At 41.6% G+C, this 16,614-nt stretch overlaps 1 protein-coding gene across 17 annotated transcripts in view; it reads left to right on the top strand.

Annotated features, from left to right (window-relative positions):
• ryr1b (ryanodine receptor 1b (skeletal)) overlaps positions 1-15,582 on the top strand; it is a 94,228-nt gene extending 78,646 nt beyond the window's left edge. For 7 of the 17 annotated variants that reach the window (XM_077494276.1, XM_077494279.1, XM_077494273.1 and 4 more), the window contains 21 exons: positions 188-316; positions 1,179-1,283; positions 2,441-2,470; positions 3,524-3,553; positions 3,677-3,758; positions 4,547-5,859; positions 5,937-6,034; positions 6,876-7,053; positions 7,778-7,864; positions 8,493-8,750; positions 8,906-9,036; positions 9,905-9,947; positions 10,028-10,161; positions 10,285-10,345; positions 10,429-10,575; positions 11,532-11,666; positions 12,183-12,339; positions 12,400-12,464; positions 12,533-12,633; positions 13,592-13,643; positions 13,726-15,582. In XM_077494276.1, coding sequence (XP_077350402.1) covers positions 188-316; positions 1,179-1,283; positions 2,441-2,470; positions 3,524-3,553; positions 3,677-3,758; positions 4,547-5,859; positions 5,937-6,034; positions 6,876-7,053; positions 7,778-7,864; positions 8,493-8,750; positions 8,906-9,036; positions 9,905-9,947; positions 10,028-10,161; positions 10,285-10,345; positions 10,429-10,575; positions 11,532-11,666; positions 12,183-12,339; positions 12,400-12,464; positions 12,533-12,633; positions 13,592-13,643; positions 13,726-13,821 — 3,432 coding nt within the window. In that variant the 3' untranslated portion in view covers positions 13,822-15,582. The remainder of the gene's footprint in view (positions 1-187; positions 317-1,178; positions 1,284-2,440; positions 2,471-3,523; positions 3,554-3,676; positions 3,759-4,546; positions 5,860-5,936; positions 6,035-6,875; positions 7,054-7,777; positions 7,865-8,492; positions 8,751-8,905; positions 9,037-9,904; positions 9,948-10,027; positions 10,162-10,284; positions 10,346-10,428; positions 10,576-11,531; positions 11,667-12,182; positions 12,340-12,399; positions 12,465-12,532; positions 12,634-13,591; positions 13,644-13,725) is intronic. The other 10 variants (XM_077494286.1, XM_077494285.1, XM_077494284.1 and 7 more) reach the window with 4 other exon arrangements.
• Positions 15,583-16,614: the final 1,032 nt, after the last annotated feature.

Genomic DNA, 16,614 nt, shown 5'->3' with positions numbered 1-16,614 from the left:
TTGCAAGTTATTCTACAAACAACAATAAAAAAAAATCATGTCAATTTTAAGTCAATACTACATTAGTCATGTTTTTAAAAAAAAAAATATTATTACATTTCTGGGTGGGAAAAAAAAAAAGTCTTCATTCATGATGTGGACATGGTCGGAGTTTCGCTGTTGTAATGATGAAATTGTTGCCGGGCAGGAATCCATCAGCGACTTCTACTGGTACTACTCGGGCAAAGACATCATTGACGAGCCCGGCAAGAGGAACTTTTCCAAAGCCATGACGGTGGCCAAGCAGGTCTTCAACAGCTTGACCGAGTACATCCAGGTACCACATCCTGGGGAAACATTTCAGAACGCCGTGTTTTCTTACTGTATTCGGTTCGATTTTTTGTTTTTATTTTTAGGATGTTTTTGCTCTGACTTTATACTTTGGCTTAGTACAAAGCATATTTCTGCAGTTTCTGCGACTTACCATTGTGAAAATAGACGTGTTACTTGAAGTATGTGCTCCCTCCTACATGCTCCAGTTAAGAGGCAAATGGCAGCAATTTATAGCAACTGGAGATGTTTGTGGGACGACTGGCGAACTCCCTAAACCAGTCGAGAAGGCGTCAATTGCAGTTTCAGAGTCGCCGCCATGAATGACTTTAACTTTGTCAGCTCTAATTTATTTTTCTCTCCTCTTAGTATGAGCACAATTTGTCATGACTGGGTCATGTCAGGGTTATGTAGTCCTGTTAACCGCATGACTGGCCGCAGCCAATCAGATCGATTCACTGTCTATATACGCCTGACTGACAAGTGTGTGTTTTGTCGGATTATTACCTCTGTTCCTCTGTGCAGCTCTCGTTGTTTCTCGTCTAGTCACGTTTGTTCCACACCTCTCGATGTGAATATAATAGTTCAAATCTTATTTGTGTCTTTGTTTTTGGGATCCAACCCCAAAACATAACACAATTAAAAAGGGTAACTATTTGTACATTTTCCAACCTTTTTACGAAGTTATATAAACAGCAAATTTTAGTTAATATTTTTGCACATTTCAGACTTCGTTGACTTCTTTCTTGCTATTTTTTTTATTTTTATTTTGTTTGCGTTTATACTTTCTAGAGTTTGTGCCGACTTTTTGCAACCTTTCGCGACAGGAAGTCAAGCGTCAAAGTCCAAAGCGTGTTTTTGTCGTTCAGGGTCCGTGCACGGGCAACCAGCAGTCGTTGGCGCACAGCAGGCTGTGGGACGCCGTGGTGGGCTTCCTGCACGTCTTCGCTCACATGATGATGAAGCTGGCGCAGGTAAGTTTGGCAATTTGCATATTTACGATTTTTAAGTTTTTTTTTATATATATATTCTTGCAACACCGATTCGTTCTCTCAGCATTGAAAACGCTGCAAGATGATTAATTGCTAGACTTAAAAAAAAAATGTAAAAAAAAATTGTAATTGGCATCAATGAAGTATGTTGAAGTGATGCTTCAAGAGTGTTTGAAATGATTTGAAAGTATTTTGGATCATACTATTAATTTAATATTTACAAACATGAATTGTTTAGCTTATTTTTCTTTGTAGTTTGTATTGTGTTCAAGGTCATTTTCATTGACTGTCTTTGTAAAAAAAAAAAAAAAAAAAAAATCACACAAAAATGTACACAGCATTACTTTATTAATGATTTTTGAAATGACTAATATTTTTTCAATTCCCTCTCTTATCCTCCAGACTAAAGTATGTATCAATTTGAATAATTACAATCTGGTTTAATTAACTTTTGCCCCGCCCTCCCTTTCATTAATAGTTTTTCTTTCTTTCTTTTTTTCTCCCCCTTTTGCCAGCCTTGTTTTGACCGCTTTTCTGGGACGTTGAATGTTGACAAAATGCATAAAAACGCACATGCGGAACCTCCGACCTTTTCAGCGACTCATATTTGACGAGGAAGTATTTTAAAAATGGGATGTTGATATGAATTGGCCGCTATGTGTACTTCATGTCCAATCCAAGCGATAAACGGATGATTTGATTCCGCTTTTAGTGAAGAACTTTAATGTTGACGTTGGTGTCAATTCCAGTAAAGATGGTCGAAACAATCTGAAATAATGAATGTAATTGTTGATTCTTTTCTGATACTTTTTCAACTCTCGATTGTCCGATAATGTTGATGCATTTACCGTAATGCATCCGACCTAATCCAAGTCTGCTGTCCTGTGCTTGCTTTTACTGGCGTGTCTGTAACTTTTCTAACAAGCAGCTAATTTTTTTTTTTTTTACATAATTTGACATGAGTTGCGTTGCTAATATTCTACTCAAAAGGTTCATAAAAATATATTTCCACTAGTGACTAGTACAATGCAGCACTTATTTTGCCTCTTAAAGGCTGTGATTGAATTTCATCTTGAGTATTAATATATATAAAAAACATTTTTTTTTTGGAGAGGTAACATTTTTTGTATCCTTGCTAGATGCATCCTGATCCAGGACAACAAAATGGCGTAAGACTTTTTTTTTTGTCCACCCCCAGCAACGCCATCCCATTTGAAAACATCGACTAAATGCATTTTCATTCCATACCAGTTTTACACGTCCAACCGCTTCTGCCTTCTTTACATGTTTGCATTTCCTCCCTTCCCCCTTTTTTTTTTTTTTTTTTTTTTTTTTTTTGTGGGGACTTTTCCAATCAGCAGAGAAATTCCGTGAAGCTAATAATTACTACATATATTGGGAGACAAATCTGACTTTTTTTTTTTTTTTTTTAAGTTTTGCATCGTGTATTAGCCCCTAATCATGGGTCCAAAAAAAAGCAAGTGCATTTTGTTTTTGTTTTTTTTTCTTCATCATTTTAGATAGGATATCTTCTATTAAAATAAAGCATTGTCTATTTCTACCCTTTTCTATTTATGGTAAACAGTATACAGTGCAGTTTATGGTGTAAAATAGTAAAAAAAAAAAAAACTTGGAAAAAGTTTTTTTTAGACTTGGAACGGATTAAAATTATTTACATTAATTATAATGGGAAAAATTGTTTTGGATTGTGAACAAATTGCTTTTGGAACAGATTATGTTCGAAAACCGAAGTTTGACTGTCGTTTTATTCAGGCAAATCCTAATAAGATGACTTCATTCAGACTCAAATCAAGTTATGTTTTTCATGTGTCACACCTCTGGAGTTCAACTCTGTGGAATCCGTTTGGAGAAGCTCAACACAAAATTTCATGACCTGGATCATGCATGACATGATAAAAATTTAAAAAAAAAATGTCTCCATGACACTCCAGAAGTCTTTATATATAAGACTGATGTGATCAAGAGTCTGAGTGCTTTTGTGCCTCCGTTGTCCTTTCGCTTCCTTTTGTGAGCTTTTAGCAATTGCTCAAGTTGACAATCTGCTTCCATGTGCTGTTTGTGTTTTCCTCGCTGTGATCAGTTTCAGGGTAACGTGGAGAAGTGTCAGAATTGTCCCGTCTTTCTTTCTGTCCCACTTACGTCCATGCGTGCTCTTTGCTGTGTTCAAAATGTTTTCTTCTCCCTAATAACTGCAAACGCAGGATCATTTTTGGAGTCGAGCCCCCTGTGAGGTTAGCGTCTCTCAATGTTTTACCTTCAATACTGATTTGGTGCAATGAACAACTCCTCTCGGAGGACCGAATGTATTCTTAAAAAGAGAATTTGTTATTTTGCATGTTTGGGCTCCTCTTCAGGACTCGAGTCAAATCGGGCTGTTGAAGGAGCTGTTGGATCTGCAGAAGGACATGGTGGTCATGCTTCTGTCTCTCCTGGAGGGTAAGACGTCGCCGCCGTGTGATTTCACAGTTGGTGGGGGGGAAAAAAATGGAATCCAAACGTTTCCTGCCACTGACGTATATACTCGTCAAAACAATTTTTACATTTTTTGTAAACCAGACCAAAAAGCCACTTTTTAGTCAGGGAGCAATATTTCTGGTGAAACCACTGCATGCTACTTACTAAAGAAGGGAAAAAGCTAGAAACAAACTTTTTTTTTTTTTTTTTTTCTGGTGGAAGGAGAGTCAACTTTTTCTTTTGGTGGATTTGTGCTTCTATTGTAACAGTAGAAAAATCTTCTGTGGGTCTTGAAAGATGAGTCAAAATGTTCTCTTATGAAAACAGTGAATTAGCGCTGTCACTATCAAATATTTTCGATTTATTCAATCGATTAATCAACTAATTGGATTCATTTTAATTTAGCGTTAGTGTATCACAAATTGATTGGTGTTTATTAACCACCAGTGATTGGTTTTTATTTCGTACTTTGTTTTCATATAGTGATTAAAAAAGGGGGGCGGGGTTATTGATGTTGTAACGTTGTTACCGGTTCGGTTATTGTATTCCAAAGAAAAAACAGATGTTTGCAAATGTCTTATTTTGTTGAAACACTGAATATAATCAGTCTTCTTTCATGAAGGACTACAGAAATCAGTCGACCATTACTGTTGATGTGCTGAGGATTTGGACGATTTGAAATAAAAAAATGGCTCCAAACGATTGATTCTTAAAAGAGTTGCCGATGAATTTTGAGAGCGAACGAAACCCCGTTCATGCCCCCTCTGCAGGCAACGTTGTGAACGGCACCATCGCCAAGCAGATGGTGGACATGCTGGTGGAGTCCTCCAGCAACGTGGAGATGATCCTCAAGTTCTTCGACATGTTCCTCAAGCTGAAGGACATCGTGGCGTCGGACGCCTTCCGCGACTACGTCAGCGACCCCCGCGGGCTCATCTCCAAGAAGGACTTCTCCAAGGCCATGGACAGCCAGAAGCAGTACTCGCCCTCGGAAATCCAGTTCCTGCTGTCCTGCTCGGAGGCCGACGAGAACGAGATGATCAACTTCGAGGAGTTCGCCGACCGCTTCCAGGAGCCGGCCAAGGACATCGGCTTCAACATCGCCGTCCTCCTCACCAACCTGTCGGAGCACGTGCCGCACGACACCCGCCTGCAGAACTTCCTGGAGCAGGCCGAGAGCGTGCTCAACTACTTCCGCCCCTTCCTGGGCCGCATCGAGATCATGGGCGCCAGCCGCAAGATCGAGCGCATCTACTTCGAGATCAGCGAGGCCAACCGCAACCAGTGGGAGATGCCGCAGGTGCGCGAGTCCAAGCGCCAGTTCATCTTCGACGTGGTCAACGAGGGCGGCGAGAGCGAGAAGATGGAGCTCTTCGTCAACTTCTGCGAGGACACCATCTTCGAGATGAACATCGCCGCCTCCATCTCCGAGCCGGAGGGCGACGGCGGCGAGGAGGAAGACGAGGAGGAAGAGGAGGAGGAGGCGGCGGCGGCCAAGGAGGGCGACGCCGGCGACGGCGAGGACGGCAACGGCGAGCCGCCGCCCCCGGAGTCCGCCTCGGCCTTTGCCGACTTCATCGCCAGCGTGGTCAACTTCTTCAACATGTTCACCTTCCGCAACATGCGCCGGCGCTACCGCAAGCTGCGCAAGATGACGGTGAAGGAGATGGTGATGGGCCTGGCCACCTTCGTCTACACCGTCCTCACGGGCATCCTCATGTTCGTCTACGGCATCTGCAAGGGCTTCTTCACGCTCATCTGGAAAGCGCTCTTCGGCGGCGGCCTGGTGGAGGGCGCCAAGAAGATGACGGTGAGCGAGATCCTCGCCAGCATGCCGGACCCCACGCAGGACGAGGTCCACGGGGACCTGCCGCCCGAGCCCGGCGCCAGAGAGCTCCAAGACGCGGACGGGGCGGTCGATTTGGACGCCGGGGGAGGCGAGGAGGAGGAGGAGGACGGCGAGGAGCGGGAAGGGGGACGCCTGCCTGGTTTCAACGCTCCCGGCGGCCTCGGAGACTTTGGGGAGACCACGCCGGAAGAACCGCCCACTCCCGAGGGAACGCCGCTGCTCAAGAGGAAACCGGTAGGAAGACGGAATAACTCGTTTGCGGATTTCCTCCGATGGTGGCGGTCGGTCAATTTGTGCCTTCATTGCCACAGTTGACGGCAGAGGGTGAAGAACACGAAGAGCAAGCGGGAGGAGGAGGAGGAGTCGCTGAAACGGAAGAAGAGGCGGCGCCGGAGACGGAGAAAGCCGAGTAAGTCGTGGACTGATTGTGTCCACCATCTTGTTTAGATTCTTAGATTTCATTTCATAAACTATGACAATTTTTTTGTGTAACATTGCAAAAGTAAATAAATAAATAAAATGACTTAAACATTAAATCCAATTAAATCAATATTAAATTGATTGTGTGCTTCAAAAAGTCGACACATAAAATATGTTTTCAAATGTTCAAATTGAAGATATAATACACATTTTTCATAGAAACGTACACAAAACTGAGTCACTCGCTGGTCACATAAATCATTTCTGACACAAGCCAAAGTAAGCTAACGCGTCTTCTTCGCCTGAAGACTTGCGTCCATTTCCCCGCCACTCTTATGAGGTGCTCCCCCTACTGGCCTGCCAAGTAATTGCTCAATAAGTAATGAACAATGGAGCCATTATAGTGGCTGTATATTAACTACAAATATTGTAGACGTATTGATAATCCATTGGGAGACAAAGTATCTCGATTTATTGCGATATCGATATATCGTAACGCTCCTAGCGGCTAGCATGTCTTAATGAAGTTACGCGAAATATTCACATTCTCATTCTCATTCATTTCAAGCATTGCAGTTAAAGGGATACATTGAGCCATTTTCAGCTGAAAAAAGTTATTTTTAGGAAATAGGTAACGACCAATCACGGCTCACCTGTGTTCTGGGTTTGGTCAGCAAACTGAGCCGTGATTGGTCGTTACCTGATTCCCCAATAACTCGAGACCAAATATTATCTTCTTCCTGTTTGAAAATGTTTCGATGAGCCAAGTAACCCTTGAACACGTCCGTAGCGGAGTCGAAAAGACTTCAATTCGATTGTCACGTTTGCAGCACGGAAAGCGACGAGAAGAAGCCCCAGAAAGACGAGCCGGAGCCTGAAGTCAAGCAGGAAGAACCCGAAGAACCCGAAGAGCCGGCGGTGAAGACGAAGGTGAAGAAGGAGAAGAAAGAGGTGGAGGAAGGCTTTGAGCTGTGGAACGAGCTCGAGGTCCAGAGAATTAAATTCATGGTGAGCAATTTGCGCTTCTCAAAAATGGCTTCGGGGGTCGATTATTCATTTGGTTGGACTATTTTTCTTTTTAATACTTTGTCATTCAGTCCCAAAAATGTTTACACGCTTTGTTTTTTATGCAAGAGCATACAGAAGGCTTTGATGCAGATTCTGACATGAAGAGGTGGCTTAAAGCAGTAGGAGTTATTACAAAAAAAAAAAAAAAACTGTGTGCCAGTGTGTTCGCCAGGAATGTGTATATTGATTAAACATGGCTATATTCTAATGCTAATTGCTGCAAAACCGAAACAGATACAAATGTTTCCTTTTTTTTTCCTAATGAAAGACGAAACTCTAATCTTTCTTAGGGTAGCTTCCATGTTTGTATAGCCATAGAACACAAACATTCTGTGGGCCTTGCAAAATCAGTCCAAATCTAGTAAAAGAGTCGTGAAAATGGCCGGCAGTGAATGAGTAATTTATTTGACCTGCGATTGGCTGGCGACCAGTTCGGGGTGTGCCCCGCCTGCTGCCCATAGCCAGCTGAGATAGGCTCCAGCACCCCCGGCGACCCTTGTGAGGAGTAAGCGGTTCAGAAAATGGATGGATGGATGAATGAGTAATTATTCAAGGTGTATACTTTATTCATATTCACTTTCCAAATTACTGGACTACTACATTGAATTAAAAACCCAAAAAAAGTGTTGCTGGTTCATGAATTCCTCCTCACATTTCCTTGCAGAACTACCTCTCTCGAAACTTCTACAACCTGCGCTTCTTGGCCCTCTTCATCGCTTTTGCCCTCAACTTCATCCTGCTCTTCTACAAGGTTTGATTTTGCGATGACCAACTAAAGGGGGGAAAACTTTGATAATCACATTTATGTTGAGTATTTTATTTTATTATCTCATTTGCTCCCAATGTGTAAATACGTTTGTTTGTTTGTTTAATGTTGTAAATGTTTCAAAGACGTATTTATACGTTTTTTTTTTGTTTTTTTTATGCTAGAGCATACAGAAGGCTTTGACGCAGCCTCTCAACTGCAAAGAACGGTTGCAGAAATGGTAGTTATTACACAAACGGCCAGCAGGTGGCAGCAGAGCAAAAGGAGATCAACCGGGACCATGTAGAAAAAAAGCTGAATTACTTGCAATTTTAAAAAATTTGTGAAAACTGATGAAATTTAGCTCTCTTCAAATGCTAATTGCTGCAAAACGGAAACAGATAGAAACATACTTTTTTTTCCTGATGAAAGAAGACACTTTCATCTTTCTTTTGCTTTTATAGCAATTGAACCCAATATTCTGTGGGCCTTGCAAAATCAGTCCAAATCCAGTAAAACAGCCGGGAGCGAACGGGACTGCGAAATGTGAAAATGGCGGCGAGTGAATGAGTTAATAAATACAAATAATCTGCCATATAAAATAGCCACGGACGTTGGTCATCATCCTCTCCAGGTGTCGGACAGTCCGCCGGGCGAGGAGGACTTGGAAGGATCCGGCCTGTTCGAGGGCGGCTCGGGACTGTTTGAAGGCTCGGGCGGCGATGAGGAAGGATCCGGATTCCAAGACGGAGGCGAGGACGACGAGGACGAAGGCCCCCTGTACTACTTCCTGGAGGAGAGCACGGGTTACATGGAGCCGGCGTTGGCGTTCCTCAGCATCGTCCACACCGTCATCTCCTTCCTTTGCATCATCGGCTACAACTGCCTCAAGGTGGCGATGACGCGTTTGACGGCTGTCAGAAGCGCTCGCTCGAATATTTCTCGGAAGGCCTGACTGATTTAACAGCCAAGCGAAATATGAAATAAAAGTGGCTCCAAGCATTTTTATTTTATTTTGAACATGAAATTGTCTTGTCTTGCTCGCAGGTTCCTCTGGTCATCTTCAAGCGAGAGAAGGAGCTGGCCAGAAAGTTGGAGTTCGACGGCGTCTACGTGACGGAGCAGCCGGAAGACGACGACATCAAGGGCCAGTGGGACCGGCTGGTGCTCAACACCCCGTAAGAGCGCAAACGTTCCGCCAGAGCTGGCCCAAAAAGGCGGAAGGCCGTACGACCACAAGGGGGGGCCCAAGAGCCGTCAAAAAGCTGAAGTAGCGAGAAAGATGACAAAGGAAGATGAGAGCCTGTTTGGAATTTTCGTACTCAACTCTTGCGTATTTTTACATCACGTTATCACAAAACTTTTTGTGCTTTTTTCAGGTACATCTGAATCACTAATTCAGTACTTTCCAGATATTTTATTTCATACCGTTTTTGTATTTTTGTTGTACAAGTTATTGTTATGTTTTGTTGTTGATCTGAAATTGGCTGGTTTAATCAGAGGATATTATTAAATCAGCTGGGGGTTTTTTTTTACACATTACCTCATTACAACATGAGATGTATGATATTCAAATATAAAAAAAAAAAAAAAAATCTGCTTATTTTTGCTAACGTTTCTCTTTTGTAAAGTTATTAACTGCTATTCTGTCTTTGTTGTAAGCAGGTGCAAAAAAGAAATGATTTTTGTCATTATTGTGGATAATAATGACACGAGAAGACTTATTGTGACCGGCTGATGAATTAGTCCGACATTACAATTTTTGATTGATTTATTTTTTGACTTGACAAAATAATCTCGCTGGCCGGATTAAGCCCATTTGTGGGCCTGATCCAGCCCGCGGGTCGTAGGTTTGCCACCCCGGATCAACCGGATGCTGTCCTGTAACGAGCGCTCGCTGCACAGTTGCAGCCGTCGAACACGAAATCCAAATTTGCCCAATGAAGAAGTGGGCCAGCTCCGGTTTTGACGATTTTAGTCTTCCCAATTCTGCATGCGGAAGAATGAAAGTGTGAATTGCTGTCTCTCGTTTTTGTTTTTCTGCAGAACTTTCCCCAACAACTACTGGGACAAGTTTGTCAAAAGAAAAGTGAGTTCTTCCCTTTTTGTTGTCATTGAGAGAACTGCCACTGAAATGGCTTTTTTGTTTTTTTTTGTCACGGTTGACAGGTGTTGGATAAATACGGCGACATCTACGGAAGGGAGAGAATCGCCGAGCTGCTGGGGATGGACTTGGCTTCGCTGGACGTCAGCGCCATGACGCACGATAAGAAGCCGGAGCCCGACAACTCCGTCTTCAGCTGGTAGGTTTGCACTCTCAAGTCAAGTCAAGTCAAGTCAAGTCAAGTCGCGTCGCATAACTTGACTCGACTCGCCGATTAACACGACCTGACTGACAATGGACGTGGTCGTCTTCTTCCGGACAGGATAACATCCATCGACATCAAGTACCAGATCTGGAAGTTTGGTGTGGTGTTCACGGACAATGTGAGTTCAGGAAAAGCAAAGCGTCTGATTTGAAGATGGAAATTGTATGACGCATTTCGAACGTTCTTTTCTTCCCCTGGCAGACGTTCCTGTACCTGGTCTGGTACATGCTCATGTCGATGCTCGGCCACTACAACAACTTCTTCTTCGCCGCTCACCTGTTGGACATCGCCATGGGCGTCAAAACGCTGCGCACCATCCTGTCCTCCGTCACCCACAACGGAAAGCAGGTGAGTGAAGAAATGCTGGAGCAGAACACAAACAGGCTTGGGAAAAAGAAGTGTCTTTATAGTTTTTCCGTTTGAATGAGTTTTTAGAGCAGGTTTGTTAGTTTGATTTTTTATTTTAAAAAAAGGTTTTATTTTCGTGTCATTTTTATTAGTTTTAGTATTTGTTTTAGTGTTTTTTTTTTAAATATATATTTGGATTACAGTGTTTGTGTGCGTTAAGATATATATATTAAGTATTGTGTAATTAACTCATTCAATCCCAAAAACGTGTAAAAACGTTTTTTTAACATTTTGTCCTTCCCTCCCAAAAACGTGTTTCCACGTTTTATGTTTTCTTTCTTTTTTTTATGCAAGAGCATACAGAAGGCTTTGATGCAGCTTCTGACATGAAGAGGTGGCTTAAAGCAATGGTAGTTATTGATAGCAGAGTATAAGAGACCAGCCAGGGCTATGTTGCAGAAAGCTCTTTTTGTTATTGTTTTTACCAGGAATGTGAGTATGGACAAAACGTAGCTATATTCTAATGCTAATTGCTGAAAACAGATACAAATACACTTTTTTTTTGTCCTGATGAAAACAGAGACTCTAATCTTTCTTTTTGGTGTGTTCCATGTTTTTATAGCGATAGAACAGAATATTCTGTGGGCCTTGCAAAATTCAACAAAACAGCCGGAAGCAAAAAGGGGGTTGCTTCAGTAAAAATAGGTGGGAGTGAATTAGATAAGTTAATTAAACTACAATTTCATACTTCTATTTCTACTGCAATAACGAAAATAGTTTTTTCATGTTCTTGTTTCAATTCTTTGGTTCGCTTTCGTAAGTTCTAATAACCACAACAACATGTTGTGTTACAGTGTAACTTTGGCTTTGTGATGAATCCAATGCAAAAGTCTGACTAACTAAACAAGAAAAGAGAAACCAAGACGTGTTGTTGGTTTCCGTTTGGTGGTGGGCAGCTGATGATGACGGTGGGCCTGCTGGCCGTGGTGGTCTACCTGTACACCGTGGTGGCCTTCAACTTCTTCCGCAAGTTCTACAACAAGAGCGAGGACGAGGACGAGCCCGACATGAAGTGCGACGACATGATGACGGTGCGTAGCCGACCATCGGCGGCCATCTTTTCATCATCGCTTATTTGTTTATGCGTTCAAGTCCCGCTCTGACGTTTTCACTCAGGAAAAGGCGCTTTTTAAATGCAGGATTTAAACAAACTACTTCTCAATTTAATGTCTGGTGGTGATTTTTTTTTTTCCGAAACCGCCCCAGCCTGTATTTTGCCATTTTATGTTTGTTTTGTAAATAGCGGGACGTTTCTGTGGAAAGACAGCGTTTACACCCCTCCAGCCAATCGCAAATGTGTCGGCTGCGTGACGTCAATTTTTGTTCTTTTTTTCCACTCACTCACAGAAGCTTAAATGTGTGAATGAGTGAGTGAAGAAAAAACAAAATCCGCGCGTGCTGTCAAATTCGCCCCGCCCCGTTTGTGACACGCCGCCCCCCCCCCGCTCTGCGATTGGCTGGAGGGGTGTAAACACTTTCTTTCCACAGAAACGTCCCGCTGTTTACAAAATAGCCTTTTGTGTGTTTCTGCTTCTTTCCCCCTCCAGTGTTATCTGTTCCACATGTACGTGGGCGTGCGGGCCGGCGGCGGTATCGGAGACGAGATCGAGGACCCGGCCGGAGACGAGTACGAGCTCTACCGGGTGGTCTTCGACATCACCTTCTTCTTCTTCGTCATCGTCATCCTGCTGGCCATCATTCAGGGTAGAAAATCCGCCGTTGGCAAGCGCGACTGCTTTGCGACCGTTTGTTGTGCTCGTTCAGGTTTGATCATCGACGCCTTCGGGGAGCTGCGAGACCAGCAGGAGCAAGTCAGGGAGGACATGGAGGTGAGTTTGCGCCGTCGTCCCGCCTCTCGTCCGTTTGTGACGAGGCGTTCTTGTCTCCTGTCTCGCAGACTAAATGCTTCATCTGCGGAATCGGCAGCGACTATTTTGACACGACGCCGCACGGCTTCGAGACGCACACTTTAGAAGAACACAACCTGGCCAACTACATGTGAGTGTTTTCATTTGTGTGCTCAAATCACAATTCGTCGATGTATTAGGGATGTAACGATAATATCGTGATATTAAAACTGACACAATATCATCGTTGTCATGTTCGCGATATTTAAAAGGAACACATCTGTTCAAAAAAAGTCAGGTAGATTTCCATTTGTGCAGTTCTAGCACCCTCTGGTGGCTATTTTTTTTTAGTGCAATTTAATTTTCATTAGAGATGTTTTGGCCCTTCTATGCTTAAAATCAACACTACGTCTTTTTTTTTTTTTTTTTTTTTCCATATCGTGATAATTACTGTATTGTGATGTTTGGATATCGTTACATCCCTCGTATGTATTAGGACTTTTTTTTTTCAATTAAATGAATCCATATCCAATATTTTAGTTTTAAATTAGATTTCATAATCTTTGCACCTGCACATTTTTTTTTAATTAAACATATTTACATCATATTTAATGCTCCGTGTAATTTCATTTAACATATTTTTACGTCATATTTCATTTTACTTCTCTTCTAATGTATCATTTTGACGTTTTGATGTATCTCATTTGTTTTATGTGCAAGTTTTGTGTTCTGCATTTTATTTCACTTTTATTCTATTCTGTGTTTCTTCCTCATTTTTATTTTATTTTTTAATGAATCCATATCCAATATGAGTTTTTTTTAAAATCCGATTTAATAATCTGTGCACCGATAATATATATTTTTTTCATCATATTTAATGGTCTATACACTTCAATTAAACATATTTAATTTTATGTCATTTATTTAATATAATAATAATAATAATAATAATATATTTAATTGAGCATATTTTTACATAACATTTAATTTCACTTCTCTTCTAATGGATGATGTAAATTGATCTCATTTGTTTGAGGCGCAAGTTTGCGTTGTGCATTTTATTTCCGATGAATCGTATTCTGTGTCCCTCCCTCGTTGTTGTCTTGCAGGTTCTTCCTCATGTATCTCATCAACAAGGACGAAACGGAGCACACGGGACAGGTGAGCCGATGACGTCGCGTCGTCTTTCATTTCCGACTTTGCGATTTTAGTCCGAATTGCGAGCTCAATTTGTGTTTCTCAGGAGTCGTACGTGTGGAAGATGTACCAGGAGCGCTGCTGGGACTTCTTCCCCGCCGGCGACTGCTTCCGGAAGCAGTATGAGGATCAGCTGGGATAACGCGGCGATGCATCGACATGAGCCGACCGATCGGAAATCCAGAAGCCAACAAAAAGCGATGCACGCTTTGACTGCAAGCATCCGATTCCATCCAACGATGGCGTGACGAGAAATAGTTCTTTCTTTTCTTTTTTTTTTTTAACCACCATGTCCATAGATTGCCTTGCTTCTACACACGCGCGCGCGCACGCACACACCGGATACTGTTGCCAGCGGCATCGCGGCTCGTCGACGCTCGTCGGAAGTGTGCCTGAACGCATCGTGTTGATCCAGCAAAACGGAATGTGAGCGTGGAGACGCCGTGTTTTAGTGCCTATAGCGAAAACACTGCTTTTTACTGTTTAGTTTTTTTTTGGTTTGTTGAGATGAGAGCGAGCGAAGACGCTTTATTTGTCGAAGGAGAGCTTAAGAACAGGGTTCAAAAAATGTCCAGTGTTGCATAACAATTTTTTTTCAAGGAAACCGAATCTGAACATCAATTCAACCACCAACGCCATTATTTTTTTTTTTCGTTTAGCAGGAGAGTGAATATTAAAGGAGAAGTCAAAGAAATTGACGTCAAAGTGCCCTCGAGCTCGCATTGCAAACATCATCATGCGGTCAAACCCAGAAAACAGTTTGCAATGCGAGCCCGAAGGCGCTTTGACGTCAGTTTCACGAATGGATTCATCTGATGAATACAATGCAAATTGAATCATATTGCAAAGACAATTTTGCCATTCACCTGAAACTTTTATGGCTGCAATCAAATTTGGGGATTGATATTTTGGTGATGATGTCAAACTAGCAAACCGACGATTTTTCATCCGAATGATGCCTTATTTTTTATTTTTTTTGGTTCAAAATGACATTTATGCTATCAGGATGTACCGTCAAATGGCTGAGTTTAAAATAACTCATTATGGGTAAAGTTAAGGCCAAGGGTTATTTTGACGCCGGATGGATTTAAAGAACAACAAAAAACAAAAAATTATTTGGTTGTTTTTAACTCATCAATTTTAAGCAGTTTAGAAATAGCCCAATATGGGTTGAAAATAACTCCTATTGGGTTATTTTGAACCCAGCAGTTTGAAGGCAAGTGAAATATTACTCTGGCGCCATCTGGTGGCATGTTGGCGTCAAGTACATCTATTGAATCAATGGGAGGAGCTTAATTTAAGTTTTGTCTGCGCACTTTGCTGCCATCTTGTGGCATTCATAGAAAATAACAAACCATTTATAGAATAAAATGTTAATTACTCGGCCTCGATTCCCCTCGAATGGCTTTTAATTGGCCCAAAGCTAAGATAGGGAGAAATATGTTTGATTAAAAAGTTTGTTGACATGTTTGTTTGTTTTTATGATACCGCATCATTTGACTGCAATTTTGCAGTTGGAGAAGACGACTCACGGGGGAACGAGCCGAGAATGATCACCACGTGCGATGTAAGATGAAGATTGAATATGAAACGGACACTTTGAAGTCTTACCGATTTATTTATTGTTTCCACGCCGACGACCGTTTTCGGCCTTTTTACGGCCAAACGGCGAGCGAATGTACACAAAAAGAAATCATATTTGACCTACAAGATGAACATGTATTTATTTGTTTTTTTTCTTTTTGAAGGATTCCACCATGTCACATGTTGTTAGCGTGTTAGCTGGCGTGTGCGGAAGACGACTTTGGAGTGACTCTCAGGTGCGAAGACGCTGCCGGCCACGGAAATTTCCGGCAGCCGTCAAAGCCGAACTCTCTTCAATAAAAACGGGTTCGCTCAGCAAGCGCGCCAGCAAGCGTCCTCATTTGCATGCGCACGTCTTCTTTGGCCAGGTGATGTCGTCTTGCAGATATGTATTTTTTTTTGCCACCTTTCTGGAAAATGTTCGGTACGAAACTGGAATGTGAGACGAACGTGTGCACGGCAGCAAGATAAGAACGTTTGTGTTTGTCTTGGGTGTGTCACATTCCCGCACTTGAAAGGCGCATTTTGTTCCTTTGACAGCACTTCATCATTCAATAACTCGTTGTTCAGTTTGGGTCAAAGATTAATGAGCATCTCGTGCTTTGCGTGTCCTGCTCGTTACTCATAGAACGTTCATTAGCAGTGTCAAATCCTTATTAATAATCAAGACATTTTGATCAAGCCAGATTTGATCACAGATTTCCATCAGAGCGACAGAAATTTGTTGCGATACAAAAATATGAACACCAGACGAGGGTTGACCACATTTTGTCAACAACAACAACAATTTCATGCAAGTAATATTGAAGGACACTTTTTTTTTTTTTAAATGAATCTAAAAATGTTAAGTTAATTAATTTATTGATTATTGAAGTGTAAATTGGGTATTTTTAGGTTAATTATTTAAATTAAATTTATGATAAGAAATCATTTTTAAAAATTAATTCATCAACTAATCTCAACACTACAAGGATAAAGTGGGCAAACGTGGGAAATCAAATGTACAGTACATCAAAAAATTACGAATCATAATGAGTCACAAAAATGGCACAATCACAAGAGTTTAATTTCTATCTCCCATTTGCAATAACGTAGAAACTTCAGGATGGTGCCATTTTGTACTTCACCAAATTTTGAACTTCACCAAATTCACGTCATCTTCTTAGCATTTTTTTCCCCCCACTGCTTTTTCTTTGATGATAAACAGAAAAGCCAGAAAATGGGCAAATAACGCCAAAGGGTTAAACAATTAAAATCTTGATTTTGGATGTATTAAAAAAATAAATAAATAAATCAAGAGTTCTTGGATTATTAAAAACATACATTTATTTTTAACTTCAGTGATTCTCAA

This window comes from Festucalex cinctus, chromosome 13 (assembly GCF_051991245.1).
Source record: "Festucalex cinctus isolate MCC-2025b chromosome 13, RoL_Fcin_1.0, whole genome shotgun sequence".
Taxonomy (NCBI): domain Eukaryota; kingdom Metazoa; phylum Chordata; class Actinopteri; order Syngnathiformes; family Syngnathidae; genus Festucalex; species Festucalex cinctus.
Note: the sequence above shows the minus strand (reverse complement) of the source record. Positions and strands in the feature narration are given on the sequence as shown.